Raw genomic sequence first — 23914 nt, forward strand, 5'->3', positions numbered from 1 at the left:
CACTCACTGCTTAAAGGCCTGGGTAACAAGAATCCTAGAAATTCTAATTGACGTAGGTTCCCAAATCAGTGACCATATCTTCTTCCTCTCCTCTAATTTTTTTCTTTTTTTAATTAAAGTGTATTGGGGTGACCTCTGTTAGTAAAGTTACATAGGTTTCAAGCGGACAATTCTGTAACACATCATCTATGTATCATGTTGGGGTTCACGACCCAGTCTCCTCTAATTTCTTAACTCAAAGTTGTCTTCTTCCCAGACCCTACTTCCTTGAGAGCTTCACGGGAGCTTGGAATACCTGGATCGGTCTAAAGCACTGTGTTGTAGGTCTTATTTAAACATGTAGCTCCAACTCTTCACACGCACAGATCGTGACTCCTGAGAGCCTCTTTACCACTGCTGAGGGCTTCTTATCTCAGCTGCTGTTGGCACATACACCTTTTGAACAAGGCACCCTGGGTGGTTGGGATAGGCATTCAGTTTCTCAATAGGGTAAAAGTGAGGTATGAAAATCAACCAAATTTAGATGAGGAAATAGAAGAAGGGGACAGAATAATAAGAATGACTGTCCTGGAGCTATTAAGTCCATCTGAATTTCTTTATAACAACTGGTCACAGCAGGCTGAGAAGGTGGGGTTACAGAAAAAGAAGCCACTAGAAGGAGAAAAGAACCTTTTATTCTCTAACCTCAAGTTCCTGGAGGAATAGTCAGGCCTAAATAAAGTATCTGAATTCATTTCTTAGGTGACTTCATCATTTCAGTACCCCTTCACCCCCCACCATCCCTACCATGGACATGGGGGAACAATTTTGAGTTCGGGTAGATTTCTACTCCTTCCACTTGGTTCCCTAATGTTTACCACTCTGGTCACAGATTACTTGTACACTAAGGAATCCTTCCTTGCTCGAATGAGTGTCACCTACTGCTTAGGGAGTGCCCAGCAACAGGACAGGCAGAGAACATTCCTGGATGGAGATTCTGGGGTGGCATTTATTCCAGAAGTTATATCTGAGAACAACCCTAAATGATATTTCATTCCCAGATATAATCAGACCCACATTAAATAGACAGCACAGGTAAAACTAAGCCCAAGTCAAATTTAATTCATCGATTTTTTTAAACTTTGATCTGGGATTCTGGCCACATTTATCAAACTTTCCAAGGATAGAAATGATTTGGCTCCTTTCCTTAACACGTATATGACTTACAATATTTGGTGTTCCTAAGTCTGAAACACTACCTGATAGAGATTATTAAAAGCCGACTTGCTGCTGACATCACCTGTGACTCAGACTGGCAGATTCCCAGAAGCTGTAAAATGCCTAATCCTTAACCAGTAGTAAAGACAGCAAGAAAACTGCCATTTCTCTCTAGCATTCCAAAATATAAGCACTCCTGGTTTCATGCATCCCTGATTTCATAGATACAAGTTGCCCAAATGAGGGGGGAGAAGACAGTTGGGCTATGATATGGCTATCATGTCAGAAGCTCTTCCTTTTTTCTGCTTCTCAATTCTTTCCTCCTTTTATCCGTATCAACTAAGCCACTGCTGTTCTTGCTGAGCGGTCTATCAATCTTATGCCTCTTATAAAAAGCTTGGAGCTGAGTGGAAATAACTGTCAGTGTATCTGGTGAAAGGGAAGAAGAGGACCCACCATGGGCCAATAGGGCCTATTTTCCAAGTAGAATGGGGCTCTAGATGGTTTACATAAAGCCTCTTTTCCTGGTGACCCTTAAAAACAACTCCCAGTTTCCAGAGGATCAACTTTCAAAAGTTCAGCCCTCTGAAATAAAAGCAATGGTAGGCTTTTCAGGGTAGTCTGACAATTGAACACAGAATTTACCTGTGATATTGTACAATCCAATAGCACTAATGAGCTTTTGCAAAATGTGTAACAATGTTTCTATGAAAATGCATTTTCAGTTCCAATTTGGGACATGAGGACTAACATTTTCCCTCCTCTTCCTCCCCAACAAAGCCAAATGAGTCACTAACTCCCAAAGAGAAAGGGTAATTCTGGGGCAAGAGGGCTGTCACTTGCATGATCTCATTCATCTACTCCCTTTGCCCCAAAGGACCTAAGGATCAATCTACTTTCATAATATTCTGCCGATACCACCTATAGCTTTCAAGATTTTCGTCTTCTTCCAGGACCACTAGGGAATTTATCTGAAATTTCCTAAGAGATTTTAATGCTATGCCAAGAACAATGTTCCCTCACTGGGGTTTTTGTTTTGTTTTTTAAAAGATAACCCTAGGATAATACTAGTGAGTAAACATTAAAAAGTGGATAAAGGAAGCCATTCCTCCTTTCCTCCTTTCTTCTCCTTTCTCCATCAATCCAGCTCCTTAAAGATCCTGCTTTGGAAAAATTCTAGGACCAAGTCCACTGGAGAGCACCTGAACAGCGAAGAGTCATTCTCACGCCTATCAGCTGTTTCTGAACCATAATAAACTGAATGTTCTTAAAACTAAGGTTTGTCTATCCTGGATTCACGGTTGAGGCAGGTTCTACCCTCAGCCAGTTCTAGGTACCTCTTCTTAGTGTGTGCTCCGCTGTTTCAAGTACTCGACTTTGACAGACACCAGAAAAAAGTCCTGTGAACATGTGTGCTTGTGTTGTGTGCGTGAGAGCGAGCAACAAGCATGAGTGTACGAGGTGTGATCAAACAATATGGTGAATGTTTAAATAAAAAAAATGTATTACAGTGAAAGACACATTGCCATTAATCCTCCTCAAAATACACCCCCTCGCTTCAAACACACTCATCCCATCGTTCCTGCCACTTTTTGGAGCAGTTCTGGAAGTCCTCTTTCATGAGTGTCTTTAGTTGCTCATGAAACTGGCTGCCTCAATGTCCTGAATCATTCTGACTTTGGGGAAGAGCCAGAAGTCACAGGGTGCCAGATCTGGTGAATACAGTGGAAGAGGACACACTGTAATGTTTTTATTTGACAGAAACTGCCATACCAGAAGCGATGTGTGACATGGAGCGTTGTCATGATGGAGGATAATTTATGGCACACTTTAAAACACACTTTCTCTCAACTGTAGCTCACACCCGACTGACTGCACTGAACAAGTTTGAAACTTGTCACGCACTGTCACTAAGGTTCCACGTGCCACTTCCCATGTGGGAGATCCCTGCCTTTCCGTTGGATGGCACTTGGCAGCAGCATTCACTGTATTTTGTGATCACAACAGAAAAGCTCCATGTCACACCTCGCTTCTGGTATATGGCAGTTTCTGTAAAATAAACACATTACGGTGTGTCCTCATCCACCTTATTCACCAGATCTGGCACCATGCGACTTCTGGCTCTTCCCAAAAGTCAAAATGATTCAGGACATCGAGGCAACCACACCAGAGCAACTGAAGACACTCACGAAAGAGGACTTCCAGAAAGTGGCAAGAGTGATGGGATGTGTGTGTTTGAAGTGAGGGGGAGTATTTTGAGAGGGATTAATGGCAATGTGTCTTTTACTGTAGTTTTTTTAATTTAAACATTCACCGTACTGTTTGATCACACCTTGTATATGCACAAGTAAATGTGTATGCATATGTGGGGGTTGGGGAAAGTGACACGAATGAAGCAAGACTATACAGAATTACCACAGGAAGATAATTTCCTTGTTGACAAAAGCAAAGCTGGGCCCATGTTTTCTGATGTAATAAAAGCTGGGACTCCATGATGCATACATCCTAAAACTCCTGGGATGACCTGGAGAAGAGAATGTCTTTCCTCCTAAACTGGCCCTAAGATTACAGCGAAAGCGCCTACTCACTCACTTGTAATTGGGGTATCAGCTCTACAGCGCCTCCCCTATCCAGAAATGACCCCTTTATCTTAAGGGTAAGAACTATGATTCTCCGTATGCTCAGCCAATTCAACCCAGTTTCAACAGGAAATGAATGAGAGGGATTCAGGGTCAAGCCAGATGGCATAGATACGTCTTCTTTCAAGAAACGTTAGGATGGAAAACACCCTCTCCTTGGAATGTGTTCCCTTTTCCTAGGCTTAGGTTACGAGCAGCCCTCTCGCTGGAGGCAACTGGGCCGAGCCCTACCTCCGTCTGGCACTCATGTCCACGGGCTCATCGTTGATGTTCTCTTTGCCTGGCCGTCCAGCAGGCCTGCTGTCTCCATGAGGCCTCAGGTTCCCGTTGAGCTTCTCTTCGTAGCCCTTGACGCCACTGCCATCCTGCTTGGTGGGTAACTCGTGCGGCACCTCAAGGTTTGCCAAATCCTTCCGTTTGAGCAGTGCCAACATTTTCAGGCGCTCCATGGCCTCGTGCCCCTCCATTTTCAGCCGCTTGGCCAGGACATCGTCTCGCTCATCTGCAGGGTCCAGGCTCCGCTTTAACAGATTCAGGCGAAGAGCATCTTCTGTCATTCTATCCATCCTGCAGAAAGAAAACGACGAGTGAGAGCAGAATAAGTGCTGTACACAGTCCACAGAGAAAGAACGGGGCTGGTAAAGGTACGAAGAATCACAGACGTATACATGGAAGTTCAAAGTTAACTTTCTACCCTCCCTGTATCTTCCTAGAAACTAAAGAAACTACAAACACTGCCTCATCATTGAGGTCTTTACTGGACAGATTCCTGAAACCAAACACCACCCTCACCTGGACGGTCCATTAAGAGCCTACGTCTCTCAAAAAGAAAACATTCTTCTGTGACTGGCTTTTTGTGCACGCATGCTCAAAGCCAGACACTTTGGTTTTACTCTCAGATCAAATGTGTCTCCTGGAAAAAGACTCATGAATGGTAGGTAAGGTCCTCAGGTCACGCACACTGTCTTAAATTGGCCCATCCTGCGAAGGGAGAACTATGAGAAAGATGATCCGACAAAGGCCCCTAACAGCAAGCCTCAGTTGTCTGGACACAGCAAGGATCAGAGGGGCCCACTGTTGTCTGACCTGTTATATACAGATCCGCTTCAGTATCATGAGATACTTGGCTTTGCTGAATGAAGAACTGAACTCAGGTGCTTAGGCTGATATGAGGCAATATTTACTCAGGCAGCAAAATTATTAAAGGCAAGCTAATTATCATTTTCCCTTCTCACTTTGTTTTTTTACACTAACAAAATCTAAATGCAGAATTTCTGCAACACTTTTATATCCAGGGCTGTTTTCCTGGTAGGAAATAGCAATGAGGCAGTGGAAAGAAACATTTTTGAGTCATAGAAACATAGGTTCAAACTGCTACTTACTTTTACAAGGACAAATATTTAATAAGTTACTTTACTTCCCCAAGTCTCAATTTCATCTGTAAAAATGGGCGCTTAGAAAGTACTACATACATTTTGCCATAATGAAATTTTTTTAAAAATCCACTGTAACAGAGACTGATTAAAAATGGCACAAGCGACCTTTTTAGGGTGACGGAAGTGTTCTAAAACTGGACTGTGGTGATAGCTGCACACTCTGTAAATTTACTAAAAAAATAAAATCACTGAATCATACTTAAATTATACTCCAATAAAGCTGTAAAAATAATATTCGAGGTAAACTTGTCACAAAAATTCCTCTACAAGAAGCAAAACAAAAATTCTGTAAAATGAATGTTGTATGTTGTCTTTTAAAGCCTAGCCAACCTTTCTGGTTTCTTCTGGGCTACTAGTGGTAACAGCTAATATTTCTTAAGTAGCTACTTAAAAGCCAAACATGCTACTAGGCACTTTACCATGTGTTCTTATTTAACTTCTTCTCAAAAAATTAATAAGAGGCATTGTCCCTACTTTAACAGGTGGGAAGAAGTGTCAAATCACCTATCCCAAGACTGCAAAGCTTTAGATAGTGAATCTAGAATTCCAGCGCTGATCCTGTTCACTTCAAAAACTTATTATACAGTACATCTCCCTGCTCAGAGGGAGACAACCTTAGGAAGCAGTGTTGTACAGTCATGTGTTTACACATCCATCCATCCCTGCATTCCCCCAACCCCCAATATTAAGTACATACTATATGCCAAGTTCAAGGTTAGGTGCTAAGAACAAAGGTAAAAAAAAGAGTAGGTTACTGACTTTAAACAACTTTACTCGGATAGAAGATAGATGTGTGTGCACGTAACTACACGCCTGGAAGTTCACACAACTCATTTTCTCTGCCTTCCTATATCCTGCTTTTCTTCCTCGTATTTCAGTGAAGAAACTTCAACTCATCCAGAGGCAAAAGCTAAAGCCTGGGGATCATCCTTGACTTTTCCTGACTTTTAAACCTAAGTCACCAAGTCCAAACAATTCCTCCGAGCGTGAAGGAGAAAATATGCAGCCCTGGCGTGTTGCTGCTGGCAGCCACCTTGTGACCAGGAGGGAAGGCAGCTCGCTGCAGCAGGCACTGAGATGGGAGCTAATTATATAGCTGCGCCACCAGATCAACCTACCCTAAAGCTAGTCTCTGCGTTCTTGTTACACAGGCCAATAAATTCCCTTAAGTCAGTGTGAGCTGGCTTTTCTGCTCCCTAACCTGAAAATATCCTTACAGAAAACTCTGTTAGAAGTGCCAGTGTGAAATCAAGGCGAAGCTGTCCAATAGATAGGTGGACACATGGCACACAAGCAAAAGAGCTCGAGCTCTGGCCAGAATTGGAGATAAATATTTGAACACGAAAAGGAGGTAATTCAAGTAACATATGAGGATGAGTGAAACAACCCAGGAAAAGCTGAATATATAGTCAGAAGGAAAAGGGCCAAAGAGAGAACCATGCCAAACTTACATTTAAGGGTTAGTTGGTCAGAGAGCTAGGGAAAAACTAGGAAAGCATGACATGTAAACACATTAAAGCAGAGGTTCAAGAAGAGAGTAGTTAATTGTGGCTAACAATTACAGTGAAAACATGCCCAGTTTTACATGTACTGTCGACTGTTGTAAAAGATAAGAATGGCCAGATGGGAACGCAGCTCTAGACCCATGTTTGTCACGTTTTCAACTCTGTTAGCTCCCACACCAACACCCAAGTCTGCAAAAACCCTCAGGGGGTCCTGAGGGAAGTGAGTGGAGGGAGAGAGGGTGAGCGAAACGAATTCTCATGTACTGCCTGCCTGCTACTGACTAAGCAACGTGCGAAGTCCTTTGTATTTGTTCTCACCTAATCACATCAGAGCAGTACCAGAAATTTAAATCATCAGCTAAGATAAACATCCTCCGATCCTCCAAAAAGATGAAATGTAAGCCTATAATAATAAAACATGACTTTAAAAGTTTAAAGTAGCGATAGTCTAAAAAACCATGTTACTTCATGAGGAGTTCTCAGTTTTTATACTGAACAAGACAAAGCAGTCCTTACAAAACAAAACAGTATTTCTTTAACACATAAAAAATAAGTTTTAAAAAAGTATGTTGGTTTCAAAATTCTAAGTAGCAATAAAAGTACTTTCTTTAAAAAAATACATCCTTCTCAGAAAATTAATAAGCAAAACCTATTTATTTTTTATTAGTTTCAGGTGTACAAAACAATATAATAGCTAGAAATTTACACCCCTCACACAGTGAAACCCCCCCAATCTACTACCCCTCTGACATCATATACAGCTGTTAAAATTCCACTGGCTCTATTCCCTACGCTGTACTCCACATCCCGTGACCATATATATATATATATATATATAATTATAGTTGACATTCAATGGTATTCTACTTTAGCTTCAGGTGTACAGCGCAGTGGTCAGGCATCTACACGGTCTATGAAGTGATCCCCCTGATAAGTCCAGTGCCCACCTGGCACCCTACATGATCTATACAACATTGTTGATTATATTCCTCATACTGTATTTCACATCCCCATGACTATACTGTGTCCACTAATTTGCTCTTTCTAATCCCTTTACCTTCTCCTCCATGCCCCGATCCCATCTAGCAACCATCAGTTTTTCCTCCTATATCTGAGTCTATTTGTTTTGTTTGTTTATTCTGTTCCTTAGATTCCACTATGTTTTCATTTCTTGTTTCCACTATTTTTTCTTACCGATTTCTCTCCCTCTGACCCATCCTCCGAATGGCTGCAATGTACAGCTGAGAGTTTTATTGCTGTACACACTGAAGAGACTGCATGTTCTCTTCATTATAAACTATTTCAAGCATGGAAGTAAGTACAGAGGATAATAAACAAAGGTCAAATCTTAATATTTTGTCCCTATTTTATTTTTTAACTCAGTTTTTTATTTTGAGATAATTATACGTTCATATGAAGTTTTAAGAAATAATAAGGGTACAGAAAGATTCCATGTACCCTTTACCTAGCTTCCCCCAATGGTAACATCTTGCAAAACTATCACATGATACCATGACCAGGATATGAACATGGGTGTAATCTACAGATATTATTCCGATTTCCCCAGTTTTACTTGTATTCGTGTGTATTCAGTTCTCCACATGTTATCACACCTGCAGGTTCACCTACCCACCACAGTCAGCATACAGAACAGTTCCATCACCTCAAGGACCCCCCATGCTCCTCCTCTATGACCCCATCTCCCTCCCCCACCCCCAGCCACCCAAGCACACCCCAAACTTTGGTGATCACTAATCTGTTTTCCATATCTAAATTTCTGTCTTTTCAAAACTATTATATGACTGGAATCATATACAGTATACAACTCTGGAACTGGTTTTTCCACTCAGCGTAACTCCCTTGAGAGCCACCCTGTGTGGCCTGTACCAAGTCTGTTCCTTTTTACTGCGGACTCGTGGGCCATATATGGATGAGGCACATCTACTCACCTGCTGAAGGACAACTGAGGTGTTTCTAGTTTTCTGCTCTAACAAATGAAGTTGCTACAAACATTCACAAATTTCTATAGGAACGTAAGTTTTCATTTATCTGGGATAAATGCCCAAGAGTGTGACTGCTGAGTCATATGGCAAATGAATATTTAGTTTTGTAAGAAACTGCCAATCTGTTTTCCAGAGTAGTGTACCACCCTCCATTCCCACAAGCAATGTTTAAAAAGTCCAGTTTCTCCATATCCTCCCTCACTAGCATTTGACGTGGTCACTGTTTTTCACTTGAGCCATTCTGATAGGTGTGTTGTGATGCTTCACTGTGATGTTAGTTTGCATCCCCACAATGGCTGGCGATGTGACCACTGTTTTGTGTTTATTGCCATATGTAAATCCTCTTTTGTGAAACTTCTGTTCAAGTTTTTTGCCCATGTTCTAACTGAATTGTTTGTTTTTTTACTGTCTAAAGAATCTTGAGAGTTCTTTACATATTCTAGACACTAGTCATTTGTCATATATGTGGCTTCCAAATTTATTTTTAGTGAAATTAAACATTACAGGTACAGTTGAAGCACCCTGTATAACCCTGTATAACTTCACCCTCAAACTATTCTCGACCTTCCTTCCTCTCCCTCCCAGAGAAAGGCATTATTAGGGATTCATTATCATTCTCATGAATATTTTTATAAGTTTATTTCATATATATCCATAAATAATATATAGTATAGTTTGTGTTTTTATAAATTACATTTTAAAATAGCTCTTATACACATCCTTTTTTATTTTGCTTATTAATATTTAATTTTTTAATATTTAAAATTTACCCAGATAAATGCATGAAGTTCTAGTTCATTTTTTTAACTGGTGTGTAGAACTCCACAGCAAAATAGACAATTTAATAATCCACTCCCTAGTTCAACATTTAGGCATCAATTTGTATCAGGTTGGTACAAAAGTAACTGTGGTTTAAAAGGTTAAAAATAATTGCAAAAACCACAATTACTTTTGCATCAACCTAATAGATGTTAAATCAATGCTGCCATTTCCACTTCTAGCCAAGATGATGTAACACAGGCTGGATTTACCCTCCCACCTGAAGTAACAACAACAACAAAAACAACAACAACAACAAAATACATGAACCAAGGGTTTCAAGACACTGGACATCAGGCAACAAAGGACAGTGATCCCACAGGGACAACAAACAAACGAGATGAGTCCTACAACTACCCTCGTTTATTGCCTTAAGAGAGCTTCTAGAACATGGTGTGGGGACGGGGAAAGAGGTGGAGCCAGGCAGGTTCCTGAATTGAAGAGGAGAGATGGAGATGATGGTGTTGTGGGACAAAGGCAGCTCGATTTCAAAAATGACAGAATACCACAGACCTGAGAATGCAGAAAGATGGCTGTAATTTTTAAAAAGCCAGCTAGATATAAGTTTTGAGGAGCATGATGAGAAACTGGAATCTTCCATACACTGCTGGTGGGAATGGAAAATGGAAAAGAGTTGAAGTTGGCAGTTCCTCACAAAGTGAGATCTAGTTACTGTAAGACCCAGCAATCCCACTGCCAGGTATCTACCCAAGAGAACTGCAAACATTATCTCCACACAAAAATTTGTATATGAATGTTCGTAGCAGCAGCATTATTCACAACAGCCAAAAACTGGAAACAACCCAAATGCCCATCAATTGATGAATAAACAAATGTGGTGTATGTCCGTATAGTGGAATATTCTACATTCATAGAAAGTAAAAGCACTGATATGTGTTACAACATAGATGAACCCTGAAACATTATGCTAAGTGAAGGAAGCCAGGTCATAAAAGGCAATATATTGTATGATTCCGTTTATATGAAGAGTCCAGAATAGGTTTGGAATAGAATGGAAACAGAAGGTAGGGTACTGGTTTCCTAGGGCTGAGGAAAGGGGCAAAATGGGGAATAACTACTAATGGGTAGAGGGTTTCTTTTTTGGGTAATGAAAATGTTCTAATCTCAGATTGTGGTGACAGCTGCACAACTCTGTGAATGAATATACTATAACCACTGAATTGTACACTTAAATGGGTGGATTTTATGATATGTGAAATATATCTCAATAAAGATGTTTAAAAAATACAATGGACAATATTAACAGCACGTTTGATATTACAGAAAAAAAAGATTAGTGAACCAGAAGACACAGCAATAAAAATCATCCAAAATCAAACAAGTAAATAAATAAGAGCATCAGGGGACTAAGGGACAACTTTAAGCTGCCTAATACACAGATAACTGGAGTCCCTCAAAGAATGGACAGTGAGAGAGAGTGGACAAAAAAAAAATATATGAAGAAATCATAGCCAAAAATGAATAAACAATGAAAACTATAAACATACAAATCCAAGAAGTTCACGAAACAAAGAAAACTATACCAAGGGATGTCATAATGAAATGGCTCAAAACTACAACAAAATCTTAAAAGCACTGGGGAAGGGGTGGGGGTGGTAACATGTTACATGAAGACAAGAATAACACGTCAGATTTTTTGTTGGAAACAACGCAAAAGAGTAGACAGCAACATCTTTAAAATACTGAAAGAAAAAACCTGACAACCTAGAACACCATACCTGGCAAAATGTCTTTCAAAAACAAGTCATTTGAAATTTCCTTTACCAATCTTCTTTACAATTTGTATTTATCTGTATCTAAAAAGTTCCTCTGATGAGGCCTCAAAGATTATTTTGTCTGCTATTAATAAGGGGACACCAACTTCCTGCTTAGTATTGCCTAGACCGTCTTTTTCCATTAACTTCACCATCCGTGCCTTCTGGCCAGTACCAACTTGGATTTGTTTCTCCATTCAATCGGATAACCTGTTTCTTCAGCTGGCTAGTTTAGTCCATTTCCATTTATCATGATTACTCATATATCTGGTTTTATTTCTACCATATTCTGTTCATTGTACTGCCTTGCTTATTGTTCTGTGCTTCTTCCTCTGACTTATTTCACTTAGCATAAATGCCCTCAAGGTCCATCCATTTTGTCACAAATGGCAAGATATTCTTCTTTTTTATCGCTAATATTCATGTGTTTTTGTTGTGTATTTTCTTCACCCATTCATCTACCAATGGACACTTAGGTTGCTTGCATGTCTTGGCTACTGTAAATACTGCAGCAAAGAACTCAGGCATATCTTTTCGAGTTAGTGTTTTCGTTTCCTTCAGATAAATACCCAGAAGAGGAATTACTGGATCATATCGTAGTTCTATTTGTAATTTTTTGAGGAACTGCCATAGTGTTTTCCACAGTGGCTGCACCAATTTGCAATCCCACCAACAGTGCAGGAGGGCTCCCTTTTCTCCAGCACTTACTTCTTGTCTTGTTGGTAACAGCCATCCGAAAGGGTGTGAGATGGTGTCTCACTGTGCTTTTGATTTGCGTTTCCCTGACAATTAGTGATGCTGAGGGCCTTTTCCTGTATCTGTTGGCCATCTGTGTGTCTTCGTGGCCATATATTCTTACTCTCCTTTACCAGTTTCTTCTCATCTTCCTAACTTCTAACTTGGGCTCAGTCTTGCACTTCTTCTTCATTTGCACGCACTCCCTCCATCAGCTCATCTATTCCACTCCTAGGGCTTGGAACAGCATCGTGATGCTAATCCTCAAATTTATGTTCCTAGCCTTCATCTCTCCTCTAATATTCTCTCTATCGATTCAGTTGCCTGACATCTCCATTTGGGTGCCGAAGAGACATTTTATGAAATTATGTCCAAAACTGAATTCCTGAACTCCCCAGATAAAAACTTTCTCTTCCACTAGTGTTTCCTACCCACCTCAGTAAACGTCACCACCATGCAACCAACTGCTCAAAACCACACACTCTGGAGTCATTCCTGGCTCCTTTTCCTCACACCAGACACGCGTTCCACCTGTCAATTCCGTCAGCACTATCTTTCACATAGATTTTCAATCGGACCCCTTCTCACCACTTTCACGTTATTGTCTTAGTCCAGTCCAAGCCTTCGTCTCCTGCCAAGACTGCTGCCATCCTTCTCTTAAATTCTGCTTCCACTCATGCTCCTCTTCAGTCTATGATCCATATTGAAACCAGAATGATCTTTCTAAAATTTAAGTCAGATCACTTCAACTCCTTTGCTGAAAACGCTTTAATGGCATCTGTGGTGGTTTACAATGTCCCCCAATATTCTCTGAAACTCTTCACATCAAGAGGTGGGGGTCGATGTCCTCTTCCCTGGAAGCAGGGCGGATCTGTGACTGCTTGCAGCAGTAGAGGACAGCAGAAGCAGTGCTGGCTGACTTCTGCCACTGGGTCATGAAAACCACGCAGCTTCTGCCTCATCTGCTGGAGCACTGAAGGCTGGAGGCCCGAAATGCTTCCCGAGAAGGACACCTACCTACCCGAGGCCAGCAAAGCTTCAGGGAGAGGTCCCACGTGGACACTTCAGATGGCAGTCCTTCAGATGGCTGAGTTACCGCAGCCCGGGCACCAGAAATTAAGGGAATGAGCCCTCAGATGCTTCCAGGGCCCCACTAACACGTCTTCCCAGTTCTTGCATCTTCTCCACTGCAGCCCGACACTGAGATGCAGAAAGCCATCACTGCCGTGCCTGATTTAAATTCATTCCTGGCCGACAGACTCCAAGAGCACAATAAAACACTGTTTTAAGTTACTAAATTTTGGGGTCACTTGTACATCAGAATAGCATCCCGAGTCTTGCCCACAGTCCGTAAGGCCCCACACAATTAGCCCACTGCAGTGTGACTTCACATTTCCTTACCACCCGTCCATCACACACTTCCCAGTCGCGTTAACCCCCACAGCACATGGTTTCCTCCTCCCTTACTTCTTTCCATCTCGGAGAGCCTTTCTCTAAAGCATAACAAACCAACCCAAAACACAGCACTTTTCATCATTACTCTGTCACTCCCTTACAATGCTTTATTTACTCTTCATGGTAATTATTACCACCTGATACCAGACCCAGCCAGACAATCAGCTCTAATGCGTCTTTTGGAGCAAAAATTAATATAAGACTCGCCTTATTTTACTAAAGACCGGGTCTTATCTAACATAAGACCGGGTCTTATATTAATTTTTGCTCCAAAAGACACATTAGAGCTGATGGTCTGGCCAGGTCTTATTTTCGGGGAAACACGGTATATTATGTTTGGATTGGTTGGTGTTTCCCACCCATTAAATGTATGTTCCTTGGGTTTTGTTTTGTTTTCTATTCAGCGCTTGGCCCATAATATGTACTACAGAAATACCTGAATAGAGGACCATAATCTGCATTTTTAGATATTCTACTTGGTTCTTTTTAAAAATGTGTCTCCCCCAAAGTATTTTTTCTCTTTTCAAATTTTTGCATTTAATATTTTAAATATACTTATTTTACGGATTACAGTGAATGGATCTATTATCTGAAGTTCTCAGTTCCTGCTGCTTTTTATATCTGTGACTATTGTTCATGGTAAATGAATTGTTGTCCTGTGCTTTTGGTCACTTTTTAATTGTGAGCCTTGCCCTCACTGGGAATCCTGTGTGGCTCAGATTGTGGATCTGTTTCGCCAAAGCAGTTTTTCATATGTTTCTGCCAGTTACCCTAAGGGTAGAAAGGGTTCTGCATAATTTTTTTTTTCATTTCTTGGCTTGGGGAATTTCAGATGAAAATAATTTAAACCCATATGTGAGCAGGCCCATACTTAAATTTCCAGGGGCTATTCCCAGTCACCCCAAGTCGGAGCCCAGGCTGAGACAGAAAAGTTTCCTTGAACTAGGGGGTGGAATTTTTTTTTTTTTTTAAAGGAGTGCGCAGCCCACACTTGCCCATGTGGGGATCGAACTGGCCACTGTGATGTCATTAGCACCATGCTCTAACCACCTGAGCTAACTGGCCACCCAGGATGGCACTTTTTTATGGCCATCTCCTTTCCCTGAGCAGGAGCCTCTAAGGCTCCCAGCTTTCTACAGGGATTCTCCTCTCTGCCTCGGCTTCATCAGGCCTAATGCTTTGTCTCTGGACCCCTCCTGAGCATGAGAATCAAGTCTTCCGGTTACTAAGACCAGAATAGCTTCCAGAAGCGCCACGCACACCACAGCATTAAGTCACATGCATGCTGCTCATTTTCAGTTACCCTTTCGTTTGTGGCCCCTGAGGATTTTCCTCACTACTGTCAGGCTCAGATATGCATTTAAAAGGAAATTTGTTTTTTTTTTCTCTTAAGTTTGTTATATTTTATCCAGCATTACTAGATGCCTTTTAATGAAAATGCAGAGTTTTAAGGTTATTTGATCTGTCATACTCCAGACTCAAAAATGATGGCCTGGAAGCTTACCATTTATTTTCATAATAACTAGTTCAGTATCTTTTCAGAGCAGATAAGTATCCCAGCTTAAAATAAACAAAATAACTCCACAGACTACTAACTGCAAAGAGGAAAATATACCTCAACAATGGAGAGATCTTGCTGTCAACTATATCCACAGATTAAACTTGGCAGTGCAAACAGTGAGACAACTGGGTACTGGGTACCTCCTGATGTGATATAGTATGAAGTACACAGTATCTCCCCGCATAAGGTGTTTTTGCCAAAAACATAACCTTTACACTGAAGTCCAGTTTACAGAAAATACAGAGAATCAGAGAACAAGCTAATTGATACCATATGGAAACAATCTGACAAATCGACAATGTAGATAGAACATGTTGCAAATCAATGAGCCTGGTCTCTTCAAATGATGATATAAAAAAGGCAGAGGGAGTGAAGACTGTTCTAGATTAAGAGACACTTACAGACATACCAAGTGCAATGCATTGTATTTGATTGGATCTTGGTTTAAAAAGAAAAGCTACAAAAGATATTATGGAGAACAACTGGGGAAATTTCCAATGAACTGGGTATATTAGAGAATATTAGGGAACTTGTTAATTTTGTTAGGTGTGATAATGGTATTGTGGTTGAATAGGAAATTGTCATTTTATGGAGAAGCAACTGTATTCTGTTTTAACCAATGACCACAAACTTGGCTTAAGCAATACAAATCTGTTATCCTACAGTGGAAGTCAGAAGCTGAAATGGGTCTCACTGGGCTAAATTCAGGGCATCGGCAAGGCTTCCATATTCCTTGTGGAGTTTATAGAGGAGAATCCATTTTCTTTCCTTTTCCATCTAGAAACTGCCTGCTTCCCTTGGCTCTTGGCCATTTCTCCATCTTCAAAGCAAAGCCCACTCTTCCTCATGCTGCCATCTTTCTGACTCTCTTCTGCCTTTTTCCATTTTAAGAACCCTTGTGATTTATACGGGGCCCACCTGGATAATCCAAAATAATCTCCCTATTTTAAGGTCAGCTGATCAGCAACCTTAAATGCACCTGCTATCTGAATTCCCCCTTGCCATGCAACTCACATGTTCCCAGGCTCTGGGAATTTGGATGTGGACATCTTGGGGGCAGGGGCATTACTCTGCCTAACACAGGAATCTTCCGTATTTAGAGGTAAAATATAAAACTTTTGTTAAAATGGTTCAGGAAAAATATGTATATGCTACATATTTAAACATTTTCAATTTTTTTCACTTGAAAAGTTATTGTTTTCATTAAAAAAAGAAAAGAAAAAGAACAGATTCCTTTCTCAAAAGGAAGCCTTTAATTTGACCACAAAGAACAGGACAGTAATGTGGCGGGAGAATAGGACAGTGTGTGACAGTCAACTGAGCAGCGATATTAAACAGGGCAGTGCACGTAACCCGCGCGGTGCTACGCATGTGGTGGACATGGTTATGTGCTGGGTCTGCCGTTTGCCGGGAGGAAGTCGCTCTACACATGCTGATGACAGGGGTCTCACCTGAAGAGTGCGATCCTTCTCTCTGTTAGTTGTCACAATCCTACTAATTGCCTTGGGGGAACAGCACATCCTTTAAGAAATCTGGACTCCTCAGTGTCTTGTTTTTACATTTAAAAAGGAATAAATAGTATGCTTTATAATTCTTTATATATATAACTTTAAAAAGTAAATGTGGCTCGGGCTGCCTTTGCTACAGTGTCTGTCCTCTCAGAGAAGAAAGATCCCCTCTTCTACACAGGCACTAATAAAACTAGCTGCACCTGATAACATGGTCATGTTCATAAAATGTGTAAAGGTTAGTCACCAAATTCACTCTATTCAAGTCAGAAAGTGGAGTGGTACAAAGGAAGGGGAGAGAGAGAGAGAGAGAAAGAGAGAAAGAGAGAGAGAGAGAGAGAGAGCGAGAGAGAGAGAGAGAGAGAGAGAATTCAGACTATAGAAATCTATGGGGTTCAGAATAGGACAGTCCTGGTAAACAAATCCTTTTGACATGTGCAAACAGGAAATGCTAAAACCATCACCCAGTCTTATATTTGAAGAAAAGGCAACTCCTGGTTTGTTTTCTGCCACTGGGAGGTATCAATCAGCGAGAGGTCTAAAACCTATTCACTCCCATGTAATACTTTAAATAACTCCAAGTTAGACAATCCAACTACACAGAAAGAAGGTTGGAGGAAGTAAAAACCTCTGTCTCACTGAAGGGGTCAAGTGCAGATGCTCCTCAAATCATTCAGTTTTGAAGCCCCTCACATAGCATGTAAGGAATACAAGTAAAGCGAGGGTGAGGGCAAGGACCACAGAGGCATCAAAAACCTGGAGGTGTGTTCACCCTCAAATAGAGAAGGACCTAGTAATACGAACACTAAAATGCGGAGGAGCTCAAGAACAGGATGTAGGTCCCAGACGAGGCAGGTTTGATTTCTTCCCCCTTCCTACATGATTCTTCTTCCTTCTGCCTCGTGAGTTAGACTAACGTGAGGAGGTACCCCTTCCTTTACCAATCTTTTTTTTTTCTTTTTTTTTTTTTACCAATCTTATTCCTTCTCTTACATTCCATATTTATAATAGATACCCTCATTCCCTTTGATCAAGTTAGAAACCCTGAAGTCATGTGAGATGACTCCTTCGACATATAATTTTTTCATAGATTCTACTATACATAATTTCCCCGATTTTAACCTGGTATCAGGCTTTGTCCTGTAATCAATAGCATCTAACAATCGACAGCATCTTTTCTTTTGTATTAGCTCATAAAATATTGATGCATCTTAAAATCAATGGTATGCTATCTCAAATTCCATAAAATACAAGATTTATGAAATACCTACTACTATTATTAGAATTATTCTAGGCACTGAAGATACAATATTGAACAGTCTATCCTCACGGACTTAAAATTCTAGTGGGGCAAAGACAATAAGTAATAAACACACGTGAAGTCGTAGTGATAGACACCTTGACAACAGGCGTAAGGAGGAGACAGAGAGCATTAGATGTGGGAAAAGCCTATTTTTAAAGGCAGCTGGAAAGTCCTGTCTAAAGAGCCCATCTGAGTTCAGTGAGGAAGTGAGCTATGCACGTATCCGGGAGAAACTTAACAGGAGGAGGTACCACCAAGAACACTGCCTAAGTCTGTGCTTAGTATGTACAGAACGACAATAAAAAGGTGATGATGAAGTGACACATCCAGCGGAAGGAAATGAGGCAGGAGAGGGAACCCAGGGCCAGATCACATGTGGTCTTGAATCAGAAGACTCAGTTCGGATATGCCTTGAAAGAAAGGCCACGAGCGACGCTGGTGTCCTGATGTGAAACATGAGAAAGAGCAGCAAGGATGACCCCAAGGCTCTTCCCTCTACACCCGTGAACGGTGATGCCTTTTGTGAAAATGGTGAACTTGGCATGTTTGGAATGAAAATGAAAAGCGGCGTTGTCACATGGTAAGTTTGAAATGCCTATTAGACATAATCCTAGAGTTAAGAGAAATTTGGGATGAACATACAAACTCAGGAGTCATAAACATACAGACAGAATTTAGAGTCATGAGGGCAGACAAAAATCATTTAAGAAGTGAGTAAACAGAGAAGAGGTCTGAGGACTGAACTTTGTGGCTACTCGGATATTTATAAAGTGAAGAGAACACCTGGCAAATAAGACCGAGGCACGGTCTGTGACGCAGGAAGAAAACCAGCTGTGTGTGGTGTACTGGAAGCCAGGCGCTTCTTCTCCCACAAATCTAAGTATCTCTGAAGATGTAAATATCTCTGGATTCTTCCCAACTTTCCCACCATTCCTCAGTTCAGGATATCATCTTTTCTCTCCTGATCTATAGCAAATACTTTAAATGATTTTGTGGTCTCAGTATGTAAGGTCCACCCCACCCCCACCCCCATTTATCTTCCATAGATCTTAAAAAAACAGCACATCATGCCACCCCATCATTCAAATCAAAGACTTCCCATCACCTACAACAGGTCCCCACATCACCTCGTCCCAATGCGCCTTTGCAGCCTCCCCTTCTGCTACTCCTGCCACTAGGCGTTTTAGGGGCGAGGCACACCGATGTATTCTTTCATGTTTCCCAGCCTTTCTATATACTATTTTCTTTACCTAGTAAATCCTCCAGCTCTTGCTTTAAGATTATACAAAGACACTTCTTTCACGACTAGGGTGACAATGTACCCTAGTTTGCACGGGACAGTCCCAGTTTGTACCTGCTGTCCCCTCACAGTGAGTAACAATGTTCATTTCGCCTTTACTCGTGTCTGTCCCGAGAGTGAATGTCACCCTATCTATGAAACTTCCATTCCCCCTCCTGGCTTGAAGGATCTCTAATTCCTGCAAACACTCTGAGAAGAGGGGCTTGACAGAGGAGAGGAAGGGTATGGAGTTGAGTGGCAAGCCTGAGCGGGGAGCCAGTTGCGAGAAGGGGTAACAGGAAAGGACCACACACAAGGGGTACCCAGAACTTCAACTCAAAAGGGTGCCTGCCTCCAAAATGCTTCCAGTCCATTTTTTTAGAGAAATACGCTATACACCTTCAAACAGTTCTTATTTCAGACATTACAAAGAAACACCACTCAGTTATATATTTTAAAAATATAAGATTGCTACTGGAGTTCAGAGAAAGACTGCATGAGTGTAGGAAAATGTCTATGAAGCTGGAATTGAATCAGCTCTGCAGACTGCCGACCTTATGTGGCAAACACGTAACTGAACAGTGAAGCTCTACATCCCGCATTGCTGATGAAGTCCCTGCTCAATAATATGTTCAATAAATGTTTGTGATGATTAGTAAAACTTGCATTCGTTGTTTTAGTTTGCAAAGTACTTTCACATACATTATAGTTTATATGATCCTCATAACACCCCTATAAGATAGGCAAAGTAGTAAAACTGTCTCAATGTTATTGATAAAGAAATCAGCCTTCCTGGGACTCGCGGAAGAGACTAGGTTGCCAGATTGCCAGTTTCAGCACAAAAGCATTTTCATTTTCCGGAAAGCGATGTTACTCCACGTGTGGCCCATGGGCTGTTGCTGCTGGTCCATCAACTGTTTGGTACTAAGCACAGAAGTTGACAGGAAGCATTTAGACACTTTTAATTTGACAGGGCCATTTTATGCCTGTTAAATCTAACAAAAAATACTGGGCTTGTATTTTGTGTATCCTTTTTATTCTCTTCTCTAGCAATTCATTTCACTGTATTTACAAAAGTACTGGTCCATGCTATATTAGAAAACAAAGCAAAAAACTGGTCCTTCACCACAGCAAGTTTAGAGAAGTGCCGCTATAGAGGACGATGAAGACCAATGTGTGACCCATGGATGGAGCCCAATAAATTTAGCTCCCTCATTTTTCTTTTACTTTAAACCAATGTTTCTAGAAGTATCATTTTAAACCACCTATATCAGAATTATTTCAGATATGTATTTAAAATGCATCTTCCCAGGTCCATCTCAAATAAACTGGAATTTCTTAGAGTGGGACCAAGGAATCTTCATTTTATCATGTTTTCCTGGTGATTATTCGGCATTCTATAGTTTAAGAATGATTGCTTTAAACTTTCACAAAAGAAACAGGAAAGTAAGCAATCTCCAGAGTGTATATTAAATAAAGGGAATAGGAGTTCGGCACATTTTTCCAACCTCCTTCAGAACTTATCTAATCCATTTTTCTTTATACAAAGTGGAACAAACATACGCTTTCCTTAGGAACATTTTTAAACTAGTACAATTGACCCTTGAACAACATGGGCTTGAACTGCATGGGTCCACTTCGACGTGAATTGTTTTCAATAAACATACAGTTGGCCCTGCATGTCCCCAGGTTTCCGCATCCGTTGATTCAACCAACTATGGGCTGAAAACAGTATTTTCGATCCACGGCTGGGAACCCCGGGTGCGGAGGTCTGACTGTGTGCATTGTTCTACACCATTTTATACAGGGGACTTGAGCATCCATAGATTTTGGTATCTGTGGGGGTCCTGGAACCAAACCCCAGGGATAGCGAGGACGACTTAAGTTTTGGGGGAGTCAAAAGTTGTATTTGGATGTTTGTGCCCCAACCCACGTGTTGTTCAAGGGTTAACTGTATTGATAAAGAGAAAACAAATAATTCTTTTCCCTGTTTCCTACCAGGGCACTAATAACAATGGGCAATAGGAGAGAAGAGTTTTGAATGGTGTGATCTTTCACACTGCTCTGAAAAACATGCTCTCTAGGTACATTTCCTACAGACATATCCAGAAGAGCCTCTTCTCAGATGAACCATTTTTCAAGGGATACATTCATCACACAAATCTGAAAAACGTTGTGGGAAGTGCACTTCAACAGGAAGGAAAGTAATAAGGTGTGTATTGGGGGCAAAGAGGCAGAGGAAATAGGAAAAAGGAGAATAACATTTAAGTGATAGCTAAGTACCAAAACTGTGGCCAAGAACCATAGGATTTCATTTAATTCTCAGAACATTTCTTTGGAGTCCATATCACCCCATCCTAGGAATGAAGTAACTGAGACTCAAAAAGACGAAATAAACTTGGCCAACGTTGCACAGTAAACAGCAGAGTCATGATTGAAACCTAGGTCTAATTCTAATGCCGAGGACTCGCCGCTTCCACCACACCAAGGATGGTAACTGGGTTTCAACTCTCATGCCAACTTCATTTTATTGCTGGCAGTCACCTGTAACGTAGTGTCCTGTCAGTAGAGACTTATTCAATTATTGTCTGCCACAGGAAAGCAGCAGCATACATACACCAACCATTTACCATATTCATACTCTCATAATCAGACTAATAAAGCCGGAGGCATTTGAATTGAGTGGCCTGTGAGGGTAATCACATTTCTGTACTTTGAGGAAACAAGAGCGGGGAGGTGGTCACGACAGGGAAACAGCAATGGTCTACAATACAAGCCTTAGGAAAATGTCACACAAGTCTTTGGCCTCACAAAAATTTCTTCAAAACATCCCTCAACAATAATCATATCTCTGTGCAGTACTAAACTAGTCATAACACAGAAGGGAGAATGTTGTAAGTACAAGCCTAGCCAGATATTTATTCCACAAAGAACAGGCCTAATAAAGTTTCTCTGATGCCAATTCCTGTACTTTAAAGGCACAAAACAATCATAACAAATTTCTATCTCAAAACTGCTTCGGAGATTAGTGGGATCGTGCCCTGTACTTGCGACTGTGGACCTGGACGCACTGCTGTCTCCCACCACACTGCAAACTGCACTTCCGGTCCTGGCCAAGATCGCGGCCAGCAGCCCTTGCTGCTCTTCTCTAACCTACCCTAAGGCAAGCCCGACAGCTGAGCTCCTTTCCAAGCTACCTACTGCTTCCTACTGCCAATCGGTCCCAGCAATTAACTGGACTTTCCAAACATGTAACCTCTCTATTTCAGTTCCCTAAAGAAACTCACACACGCACAAACCAAACTGTGAAACAAATTTCTCAAATGGGAGTTAAAGCCCGAGGGAAAACAAAATGGCTACAGAACAGGTTTCATGTTAGATGCTACAAAGAGTGAAATTATCTCCAAATGTACCATTTTATTGGGTCATCTTAGAGGCTGCTTCCCTACTCTGAAAAGTAGCTATCTCTGGCATTCAGCAATTGCTGGAATAGAAAAAGGTGTGGACAGGGCTTCAGAGAGTATGAACCAATGTGGCTATCTAAGCTCTAGTAACCATTTCTCATTAAGAGGAGATTTAGAAACATGGAACCAAAAGAGATTACCCTGACCTCTATATAGGATAGAAACCTGCAGGACTTACCAGACCCTACAGTAAGTGCTCATTATACTACAATGTATCTGGCAAGAGTATCAATCAAAGGTTAGAAACAATCTGGCAAATCAGAGAAAATAACCAGACACAACTATAGAAAACACTGGCCAGAGCATCCCTAAAGCTGCTACAAAGCATTAAGCCTGTAAAGAAAGCAGAGGGGGGCCCCAAAAAAGTACAATTCACTTTTATCAACTCCCTGCTGAGCCAAGACTTACTTCTCCAAATTAAAGCTATAAAAATTAGATATGACACATTGCATTAAAATCTGTTTTAAGCCCTTCTTAGGTTCTATTTAAACTGACTTCCTACACTGAAAACAAAGGTACGTTAGCCCTTTCACCTAAACCCTACTTCATTTTTCTGACATAGTGTATATACATTTGCTTACTGTCTGTTTCCTTCTCCCACTACATTGTTCACCGACATATCCAGAGTTCTCAGATATGTTCCCTGCACTTAAAAAAATCACTCAATAATTATTTGTTCAATGAACATCTGGACCTTTCATCTGTGTGCTGTTCTGGAAGGGGCGTAAGATGCAGCAAATGCTACAGAATTCTAATTTCAAGGGCAGAGCTGATTCATTTCTACTATTTCAGGATTATTCAGCCTTCTTGCTAGATGGAAATTTCTGATGGTTATTCGGTACATAAACATCTTCCCATTTCTAAAGCAAGAAGCCTCAAATCCTGTACAATATTCCCACCCTACTGCAGGTACTCAGCTAAGTTTTGGCTTCCCATTTTTCATTTGGATCTGTGGTCCAAGGAGGCGACCCCCTAGGGTCACCTTAGGGCAAGTTGTGGATCAGATACACATACTTGTGTAATTAACAAACACCGAGGCACGAAGAGACCCTAAAATGGATTCGGGGACGATAATTTAGAGTGGGAAAATAACAGAGCATCACCAGCAGAGACCCTGAACACCCGTACACTGGAGAGACCGGCTTCTTAGCTGGCTTCTTGCAGCTTCAACCTATCATATAAATCTAACAAGCCTTCTTGCAATATGTTATAATACCTTCCATTATTACTTACTG

At 41.0% G+C, this 23914-nt stretch overlaps 1 protein-coding gene across 3 annotated transcripts in view; it reads right to left on the bottom strand.

The window, feature by feature from the left end:
• The window catches only part of GATAD2B (GATA zinc finger domain containing 2B), a 71138-nt gene that overhangs the window by 9686 nt on the left and 37538 nt on the right, over positions 1 to 23914 (bottom strand). For all 3 annotated transcript variants that reach the window (XM_033092832.1, XM_033092834.1, XM_033092833.1), the window contains exon 2: positions 4068 to 4403. In XM_033092832.1, the coding sequence (XP_032948723.1) occupies positions 4068 to 4402 (335 nt within the window). In that variant the 5' untranslated portion in view covers position 4403. The remainder of the gene's footprint in view (positions 1 to 4067; positions 4404 to 23914) is intronic.

Source organism: Rhinolophus ferrumequinum, chromosome 22, assembly GCF_004115265.2.
Source record: "Rhinolophus ferrumequinum isolate MPI-CBG mRhiFer1 chromosome 22, mRhiFer1_v1.p, whole genome shotgun sequence".
NCBI classification, from domain to species: domain Eukaryota; kingdom Metazoa; phylum Chordata; class Mammalia; order Chiroptera; family Rhinolophidae; genus Rhinolophus; species Rhinolophus ferrumequinum.